The 9,921-nt window shown below is 54.4% G+C and overlaps 2 protein-coding genes across 2 annotated transcripts in view; one reads left to right on the plus strand and one right to left on the minus strand.

Annotated features, from left to right (window-relative positions):
* Positions 1-1,625, plus strand: part of CASKIN2 (CASK interacting protein 2) — a 27,330-nt gene extending 25,705 nt beyond the window's left edge. Inside the window, exons 19-21 of the mRNA XM_010002729.1 lie at positions 86-864; positions 981-1,278; positions 1,529-1,625. Coding sequence (XP_010001031.1) covers positions 86-864; positions 981-1,278; positions 1,529-1,625 — 1,174 coding nt within the window. The remainder of the gene's footprint in view (positions 1-85; positions 865-980; positions 1,279-1,528) is intronic.
* Positions 1,626-7,226: 5,601 nt separating this feature from the next.
* KIAA0195 (KIAA0195 ortholog) overlaps positions 7,227-9,921 on the minus strand; it is a 38,622-nt gene continuing 35,927 nt past the window's right edge. The window contains 5 exon segments of the mRNA XM_010002730.1: positions 7,227-7,299; positions 8,120-8,290; positions 8,518-8,611; positions 9,435-9,529; positions 9,836-9,921. The exon segment at positions 9,836-9,921 is cut by the window's right edge and continues 3 nt beyond it. Coding sequence (XP_010001032.1) covers positions 7,227-7,299; positions 8,120-8,290; positions 8,518-8,611; positions 9,435-9,529; positions 9,836-9,921 — 519 coding nt within the window.

Raw genomic sequence — 9,921 nt, forward strand, 5'->3', positions numbered from 1 at the left:
CGCTGGAGGGGACACCGGGGGTGAGCCCACCCAAGCCCCTCCTGGCCCCAAAACCATTGATTGTGGCTCAGGACTGTCTCCCTAGGGCAGAGGTGGACAATGAGACCTGTCACACTGGTGACACCAGCTGCACCACGCTTTCTGATGCCTGCAGGGACCCCTTTGAGAGCAGCAAGCCACGGAGACGGACATTCAGCGAGCCCAGTGCTCCCATGACAGAGGTGGCTGCACAGGGTGAACGGGAGGACGCCTGCTCGGACACAGAGGAGGAGGCTAAGCCAGGAGTCTCCTCCTCATCCTCCCAGAACAGCTCCAGTGAGTGCATCCCCTTTGCAGAAGAAGGCAACTTAACCATCAAACAGCGGCCAAAGCCCACCGGGCACCCCAAGGCTGAGGTGGCTGTGCCAGAGACAGAGCCTGGTTCTCAGCTGGCAGAGCCTCCCTGCTCCAGCGGGAAGGAGCCGGCAGCTCCCAGTGCTGCCAAGGAGCCGCCTGTGCTGGAGTTCAACCTCACGGAGTCAGACACGGTGAAGCGCCGGCCCCGCTTCAAGGAGCGGGAGCCGCTGCAGGCGGTGCTGAAGGCGTTCAGCCTGGCAGGGCAGGCCGAGGGGGGGGCCAGCCCTGCACCCCAGTACGCCCAGGCCCAAGCTGTGAGCATCGCCGGACCCCCTGTGCCAGCACCAGCACCGCGGGCCGGGCTGGCCGGGGATGCCTTTGATGATGATAAGGTGGAGTTCAGGATTGCTGAGATAGAGAAAAGCATCTTATCGCTGGAGAAGGGGATCAAGAAGGCCCCGAGCCCCACCAAAGCCCCCAGCCCTGTGGAGCTGCTCAGCACTGCTGTGGTGAGGACACCTGCACCAGGTATGTGTTTTTTTGGGGTCTGCAAGGCAGTGGTGAAGCCTGAGGTTCTCTCCTGCCTGGCTGGTTTGGTGCGGGAGGAGAGGAGGACATGTGCCACAAGTTCCCTTCCTTTGCAGATGTCCCTGCCAAGCACACCTCCGTGGCATCCACCAAACTAGTCTTCTCGGGGCCTAAGACCATCTACCAGCAGGTCCTGGCACCCTCCCACCACACCATGGCTCCCTGGGCAGCTCCTGAGGCAGTGCCAGATGTGATTGGGTCGCTGGCGGGTCCTGGCAGCAAGGTGACAGCAAAGCCTGTGGCAGCTGCCCCGGGGGCTGCCCTGGCCCAGCAGCGGCTGGAACAGACCAACTCCACCCTGGCTGCCACGCTGCAGGCGGCCGAGAAGAGGATCACGGCGGAGGAGGTGGAGAGGTGAGGCAGCCCAGGGGCAAGGGAAGTGCCGGGGTTGGGCCCCTCGAGGTGGAATCAGGAAGCCTCCAGTGAAGGGAGGTGAAGGGCTGGGCACAGGCACGTGTCTCTGCCACTCCAGGTCACACGTGCTGGAGTCCAGCTGTGTGCTGAGCTCTGGCTGCCACCAGCAGGGTTGGGTCCAGCCTGGCCAACTACCCCATCGGTACCTGAAGCCTCTGGGCAGTGTTTTGACTCTTCCTTTCCTCCCCAGCCCCCCCGGGGCCGTGCACTCGGCCAAGAACATCCTGGAAGACATCAGCAACATGTTCGACGACCTGGCTGACCAGCTGGACGCGATGCTGGACTGAAACTTGCTCCCTCCTTCCCCTCCCTGCTTCCAATTGCTCTGACACGGCCCCTCATGATGGAGGGAGAGTGGATCCAGCACCGAGTGATGTCTCCAGGTCCCTCCAGCCACCTCCCTCCCCACACTTTTGCACTGTGGCTGGTAACTCAGCTGCCCCTCCTGGATCACCCCTGGCTCTGTATCACACATCCCTGTGTGGCCACGGGCTGGTTTCTGAGGGGGTCAGACATTTCCCACCAGACTGGCAGCAGGAGGGGAGCCCAGAGGGGCTGCACATACTGTCCTGGAGGCCACAGAGAAGCCCTCGCTCCCTTGCACAGAGCCGAGGAGCCTCCACAAGGGACCTTTCTCTTTCCCCACTGCATTGCTGAGTCCTGCCTCTTACTATTTATCCCCTGCCAACAATGTGTCAAAGGAGAGACCTCCCCGGGCAGCCGCCACCGAGCTGGCTCTTTACTGAGCAGATCCCAGCCCCGGCAAGGCCTGACGGCAGCTAAAAGAAGACAGGGCATGTCGCGATTTGGCAGCTTGCAGAGCGAGGAGGAACCTTCCTGCTTTGTTTGTTGCTTTTCCAAACGTATCAGCGTCAGGCAGCGTGTAATCCGAGCGGATCGAAATCCCCCCGGTGGGACCCACAAGCCCCTGGAGACGGGCCTGGCACAGCCCGGGAAGCAGCGGATGCTCCGCAGACCGGGAGGTCACCTCCCCTTTCCCTGGAGCCATGAGGATGATGATGGCAGCGCCAAAGGCCTGTGCGGTTTGTGCCAGAGCCCCCCGCCCCACGGAGGCTGCCGGCCCCGGCCCCCCGCTGCTCTGTGCTTTGTTCCCTTCTTTCCCCCCCTTTTTTATTCTTCTCCCCTATCCTTTTTTTTGTGGAGGGGGAGAAAATGGTCCCTTTTCCCCGTCCCCGCAGGGATCTGCTGGCGCAAAGCCCCCCTGAGCGTTGTGCAGCAGCAGCGTTTGGGGCTCTGTGCTGGTTCCTCGGGGCACTGAACGACCCTGCCCGCCCCGGGGGCTGCAGCTCCCGGGCCCGCAGGCTGGACGCGCTCCCAGCCCCGTGGCCGCAACAGGGAACAGCAGCTCATCGCATCCCGGCGGGCGAGGAAGGGCTGCACAGCTCGAAGACAGATTTCTCGAGCGGGATCTGTTTCAGGAGTGCATGTCTAAATATGTCCAAGAGCCCCGAAACTTGGCGTGCGCTCAGCGTGCCGAGCAAATGAAAGCATCGGGAGCACCAGAAGGGAACTGAAGATTGTACTCAAGTGCCATTTGCTACAAAAATTCCAAACAGAGGAAAAAAAATAAATAATCCACGTATTTCCCCCCCCCTCTTAAAAAAAAATCACCAACAGAAAACCCAACTGGAAAGGGAGAAGGAGGCTGAAGAGGCAGTTGCTTCCCAATCTTTCTAGGAGTTCATGATGGAATCGGACAGTTTGTAGCTCCTTGTTCCCTTGCATGGAGAGGGGAGCAGAGCCCACCTGGACCATCCCTTGGTCTCTGCTCACCAGGGACACTTGTGCCATGGGCTGTCCAGGTGGGAGGTGCCTGCCTGCCTTCTAGGCTGAAAAGCAAAGACAAAAAAAGCCCCCAAAAAGTAACAAATCATATATTGTGGGCTGGGACTTAACAGCAGTTTGAGGTGGTTGAAGACACTTCTCTCCTGGCAAGCAGGTGGTTCTGATTTATCCATCACATGGAGTGTGTGTGACGTGTCTGACAGGCAAGTGCCACGTCGTGGACCCGATTGTTTTCAAGTAGCTACAACCAGTGGCACTTTATCAAAAGGTTTGCAGAAACCTTTTAAAAAATGATTTTTATTCTCACAAGTCAACCTGGGATGAGCCCAGCTATTTTTTTTTTCCAATGTTGATAAACTGTAAATGTTTTTGTTGTTTTGTTTTTTAAAGGCCAATGTATATATTTTAAATGTGATTTATTATATATATTTACTAACCAGAACTGCAAGTCTTGTACTCTAGGGTCAGGGATAAGAGGATACTGGGGTGGAGCTGTCGCTGTCTGAGCCACCTGAGGGCAGCACCACGCTGCTCTCATTGTCAATAAGGGAATTAAACATTGATTTTGCAGAAGAATGCCTATTTTTTAAGCTCTAGATCTATATTTTGAAGCTACTGTATGGTGTGTAAGTTATGGACACTGCAACTGGGACTAACTGACCCCGGCTGCACCTGCTCCGTGCAGCAAGACGGTGAGGGGAAAAAATAGCCCATGTAATCACCAGACTGACAACAGATTTTAAACCATCTGCTCTGTTTGTGTTAATCATGTGTTTTGTTTTCCACTAACACCCATTAAGACTAAATTCTATTAAACAGTGGGGCATATTTTACCCTTTTGATAGTTTTGCCTAGTGGTGTCCTTCGTGTCAAACCGCACAAGCGTGTCTCTTGCTCTGAAGTTCATTGAGGATCAGCTTCATCCTGCCCCTCAAGTGCTGAAGATCTGGGTTTTCTCAGGTGACCTATCCTGCTGACAGTCTCACTGTCACCTCCAGAGAGGTTAGTTTCAGTTTTAGTCTTCACCACCATGGCAGTAATGTGGTTAGTGCTGGGGAACCAGTAAGACCTTCCACTGCCCTTCTGCCCAGCTTTGGGCACACCTGAAGCCTGAGATACCCCTGCCAGGAAAAGTTCTCCTCCAGCCTCAGAGACACCAGGTCCTGCTTTGGGCCCAGGCCTCCTTATCTCCATCCTGCTTTGCTCCAGCTCTCTCCTGACGTTTCTTCCAGAGGGCTTCACATGGCTGATGTGGTACCTGGGAACAACCACGTGTGCTGTGCCAGGCCACCATGAGGTAAGCAGACGTATTTTGTAGGAGACATTCACAGCTGGACAGATTGTCCCAAAGCTGAGCAGAAAGGGGGAATAAATGCCAGGATGGGTTCTCCAGGAGCATCAAGCTCCCAGGCTGTGTAACAGGTAATTCAGACCCTGGGACATGAGCAGCTGTACAGGTTTTCACCTTATTTTTCTGGGTGCAAATTCCCTCCCACTCTCACCATGTGTGTTACCCAAGACAATCATTTATTGCTGTTCATACACTGGATGCCTGTGGGTCAGGGTTTGTTTCTTTTTTTTAATACAATTTACAACTTTTTAATACAAATCAAATATTTTTACATACATCCCAAAAAATTTAATATAAAATATACACCATTTATAAACCTCTTGATGTAGGAAATGTCTTCCTGAAGCTGTGCACCCTGACCCTTGGATACCCCTGTCCAAAAGGCTCTGTTCATACCCCTTGGCTCCCTCCAAGTCTAGCAGGTGAAGGAGGGTTAAGGAAAAATGAACATTTGTGACCACCCAGAGAGGAAAAATCTTGGAGGTGCCTCCTCTGGAAGAAGGTGTGGCCAAGAGGAAGCCCTGGTATCTGCTGCCTCTTATCACCTACAACAGTTAGTGGCACAGGGCAAGAGCTCAGGTTTGGGGAGTGAGGGGGAAGGTTGCTCTGCAGGGATAGCTGTGAGCAGCTTGGTGCTGCCTCTGACTCCAGCTCAGCCACACAGGAGACTGTCTCACCTGCTGGGTGACCCTGGCATCAGAAAGATAAAGCTGGTTTCTCAGGTAACAGATCTGGAGCTGACATTTGGTGAATTTACTGAGACAGAAAGATGCAGCTTGTTCTCCCCATGCCAGGCAGCTCTGCAGGGCCCAGAAGAGAGAAGGCAGAGCCCAGCTCAGCTCGTTGAGCAGAGCCAGGGAGGGGAGGTACTGCTGGGTCACAGGAGAGCAGCCCTGTGCTCCCCCACCACCCTGGGGCAGCATGGCATCTAAACATTGCTCTCCAGCTGTAGGAACAGGGCCCAGGCCTCTGAACACCTTCAGCTGCCCCCCTCCAGCATCCTCTGTCCCCAGAGCTCAGGGGCTGGCTGTGCCCCCCTCTGCTCTCCTGCCAGCCCCACAGCAGGGAGCAGGGTATTGCTCAGAGGCACAGGGTGTGTGCTCTGGTTATGCTGACCTCTAAGGAAGACAAGGTAGAGCAGCAGGCCACAGAGCTGGGGGGTCCCAGCCAGTTCCCTGCCTGCCAGGGAAAGACCAGCAGCCAGGGGTTAGTCTCAGGTACCAAAGGGGAAGCAACAGCTGTATATTGTAGTGTTAATATTGGGAGGAAAAACAGTGCCAGGATTTACCTGCTTTAGCCAGTTTACAGAACTAGGAAGGGAGTCAACATCTCCATGAGCTGCAAATATTCTTGTAGCCAAGCCTGTGTGCTCCTGTGTGGCCCTCAACAACCAGGGCACCAGTGTTCCCAGTACAGCTGGAGTCTGTTCCAGGCTCAAGAGCCTGTGTGCTGCCTTGGGGCAAATCATGGTTTGCAGCAGCCCTCAGGGCAAAGCCCTCCAGTCAAGTGCAAAAGAGACCTCCAGAAGAACAGGGAACAGATGTGAGGGCAGCAGCATGGAGGGGAGAAACTTCCAAACACTATCACAGAAAGATGTGATGAGGGGGGTTTCCCTGGGCCTTGGAGAGTAAGCACCAGATGCAGCACAACCCCGAGACTGGGAAAGGAGACATTCCGAGCTCCATGTTAGTCAGAACTGCAAGATGGAGATATCCTGCCTGGAAAGATGTCTCCCTCCCTCCATGGCAGCACAGGCAAGTCTCAAGTTTTCTCTCTAGCTATGGCTCTTCTATCAGGCATTTTACTGAAGCAGAACAGCAATTCAAGTCACAAATCTGAGCAGAGTCACAAACCTCTCAGGGGTGGATAAAGCAGGTAAGAGCTGGTTCGACAGGACCAGAGGAAGCTGAGCCCCTGCAGGCAGGCAGGGCTGCCCTCCTGCCTCCCCAGCTCACTAGGGTCAAAGGCAGACAGCTTTTCTCAAAGCCTTGTATCCTCCCTCTTCTGAGCACTCAACAGCCAGCACGTGGCTACAGCAACAACGCTAGAGGGCAGGCCTGGCACAGCCTGGCCATGGTAGGAAACCTTCCCAGTCCCAGAAACCCTTCCCAGAAAAACCCTTGTTTTTTCGGGAATGTGAGCTCCAGTCCTCACCTGGCACCCAGCACTCCTGGAGCTGCAAGAGAGATGGCTCATTTTCCCCAGGACACAGGGACAGGGAGGTGGCTGAGGGCACACGCAGGCATGCAGACACATCCTCCAGGAGAGCACACAGAGATGGAAAAACAAAAGGGGTTTCAAAAGAGATCTCTTGCTTCTGCAGCCCTGTGTCTCCCCTGCTGGCCCCAGATTCTCCTGCCAGGTTCAGGAAACTCATCTGCTCATGCAGAGGGAAGGAATCACTTCATTTCAGCATCACCATCACTGTGATACTAACAAAAAAAAACCCCTAGTAATAAATAAATAAAGGAAGAGCAGCCTGAACAGCCACCAGAGCTTGCAGGCTCCCTAGAGTACCCTAGCAGGCTGGGGAGGGGCTGCATACCTGCTGGGGGATCCTGACAGCAGTTCCCTGCTTGGCGCCCCCTGGAAGGTGCCGATGTAGCTTTGCAAGGAGGCTGTCTGGTTTGCATGTGTGAGGGAACAATCCCTGAGCCTTTGGTGCAGCCACCTTCCCAGTGCAGGATGTGGTTGTGTGGCCCTGGCTCCAGGGAACTCGAGCTGGGAGTCTTTAAAATGGAGAATTCATGCCCAGCTTTGTTTCAAACTGCAACTTCTGCCTCTTTTGGTAACGGACCCGGACCCTGGAAAAGAAGAAAGAAGAAAGTCAGCCTATGGAGGGAGTAAAAGCAAGTAAAGCTGCCCCACTGACTCCTGAGCTGTACAGACCCAAGAAGCAAGAAATGTCCTGGCCTGGACCCTGTGATACCCTGGCAGGGGAACTGAATCCAGAGAGCAACCCAGGGTTTCTATCTTACCCCATCCAGCCAACTCTAATCTCCAGGGCCACAGCGAAGAAAAGACCAGAAATCCTTCCCAGGAACAGAGGCAGTGGCTCTGTCTCCATCAGGATTCCCCGTAATCCCTGATGCTTTTCCTCACCAACCCATTTCCTGAATCAATGCTCATTAATGTTAACTTCCAGCTCTGGCTGCTCCCTGTACTGGGAAGAACAGCCAGTCACTTTGCCTGCAACTCAATTCTTGGCTTCAGCCACTTCCCGTGAAAACGAGCCCCCCAGCCCAGGCCCCGTGTGAAGACGTGTTTCCTCTGCTCTGATTCAATGCCTCTCTGGCCTCGTGGGACCAGGGGAGAACTGCCCTCTCCAGTTCCATACTGGTATTTCATAGACCTTGTCTGTCTCCCTCTCATTGGTTTGAGATAAGGGGATTTTGGTCGCCCTTCCTGCTCCCAATCACTGCCACTGCCCTTCCCTGACCCTCTTTCCTCCCTGAGAGGTGGAACATGAGCTTGCACACAACAGCCAGGTGATTTACACAATGTCATCAGCTTTTCCTTTGTATTCCCCACCCTGTTCCCTGTGCATCAGTTTTCTGCAGCTCAGGGCCAGACTGGAGGGAAGCTTCAGCCCTTTTCTCCCCATCTTCCCTAGCACCCCCATACCTGATCTCATGCAGCTTGACAATCTCATTGATGATAACCACAAGGATCAAGGAAAGAAAACCCAGAAGCCATGAGACTGGGGAGATGGAAATGTGACTGAAGGTCAATGAAGAATCAAGGTTTTCCCAGAGTTTCAGGTCCAGCACAGTCTGTGCCACTTGCCCCAGCAACCTAAGATCATAAATCAGAGCAGATTTCAGCAGAGCTTCCCAGGATCTGCAGACCCTGATGTGATACTCCCGAGTTCACAAAAGAGTCTCTTCACCAATTCAGCAGTGGAGAACAACTGCCATGTACTATCATTTTCCTCAGCACCAGCAAACTGGTGCTGGAGCAGGTCTAGAGCCCTCCTTCCTCTAGCATACTGGAATGTCTCCCCAGAGCCTGTGGATACTCACACAACAGCCACAGTCAGCGTCCACCACCGGTTGGAGAGGGGGCTCTTCTTCCACAGCGGCTTGGTGCGATGGACGTGGGTGATGGATATGAACACTATGGGGACAGATGGACAAGAGGGTTGCTCAGCATCACACCCAGACACAACACAGGACAGAGCACTTGCTCTGCTTTTGTTTGGGCTCCTCAGAACAGCCTTTCTCATCTGTCAGGCAGAGCCTCCCTGCAGTCTGAGGGACATAGCACAGTAACACAAACCACCTCCATCCCAACCGGGGCTGCCTCTCAAATCAGGAAGCATTTCTGTTGGCCTGGACACCCTGCACATCTCAACATACCATCCTCTGCCTGGCACCAAGGCACAGCACCCCATGATGTGGTGGGAGGGGAGCAGAGGCCCTTTAAGGTTATCAGAGAGCAGCTGGATCTACTTGCCCAGGCAACCATGTGCAGGTGATGAGGGTCAGCCAGGGGCTGGTTCCCCACCCCTCTGAGGGTTTAAAAAGGCTTCCAGAGTCAGAGCAGTCCCAGCTGCACCTGTGCTGCTTGGGGTGAGGAAATGGGGTGCTTCAAAAAATGGCAGCAAGCATATAAGGACTTTTAAGGCAGGGAATGTTTTTGGGGAGTTGCAGGATGCTGCTCGCTGATTTGCAAGAAGGCAAAGAGGAATTCTGCTCTTCTGGCAAGAGTGGAAAGGAACCAGCACTTCACCAGGTTGGTAGGAGGCAGCACCAGCACTAAAGGTGTTGTCTTTAATCTATTAGGGCCATGTTTAGGAAAGCAAGAGGCTTCATCCCTGTGCTGAGGCCCCTGCAGTGTCTGCTTCCCCCAGGGAGTCTGTGCTCTGGCTTGGGAGCCAAGAAAGAGGCAAAGGATCCAAGTTTTCCTCCAGAATGGGAAATGGGGGTCTGGGACTTACCTGTGTGTAAAACAATCAGGCCAGCTGTGAGCTTCTGGGCTACAAGAAGAGCATTGGAAAATGTCCCAAACCAGTCAGGAGCACCAGCAGCATTGCTAGGAAATGAGAGGACACAGGAAAGAAGTCAACAGTGGGGATTTATCCCAGGCCATGTCCTCTTCTAATAGCTGAGAGAACTAAGTGTGAGCTTGGAGTCAGGCTGTCCTAGTACCAGCAGGCAGCAGCAAGCAAGCCCCCCAAAGATGCCACTGTCAGTGCCACAGGGACAGCCCCCAGCCCTCTGTATAGCTGGACCAGGCAGGAGTCTGACGCTTGTGAGAGGGGAATCAGTTCTGCCTGGGAAGGTGCAAGAGCACCAGGCTCTGCAGGGGGAGGGAGGTGTGCCAGGCTCAGTGTCTCACCTGTGCAGCATGATGGAGGAGCAGGCTGTGAGATTGAGGCTGGTAGTGTTCACCTCTTTGCAGGACTCATGCAGAGTGAACCCGAA

The sequence above is a fragment of the Chaetura pelagica genome, unplaced genomic scaffold (assembly GCF_000747805.2).
Source record: "Chaetura pelagica isolate M959 unplaced genomic scaffold, ChaPel_1.0 scaffold47, whole genome shotgun sequence".
NCBI lineage: Eukaryota > Metazoa > Chordata > Aves > Apodiformes > Apodidae > Chaetura > Chaetura pelagica.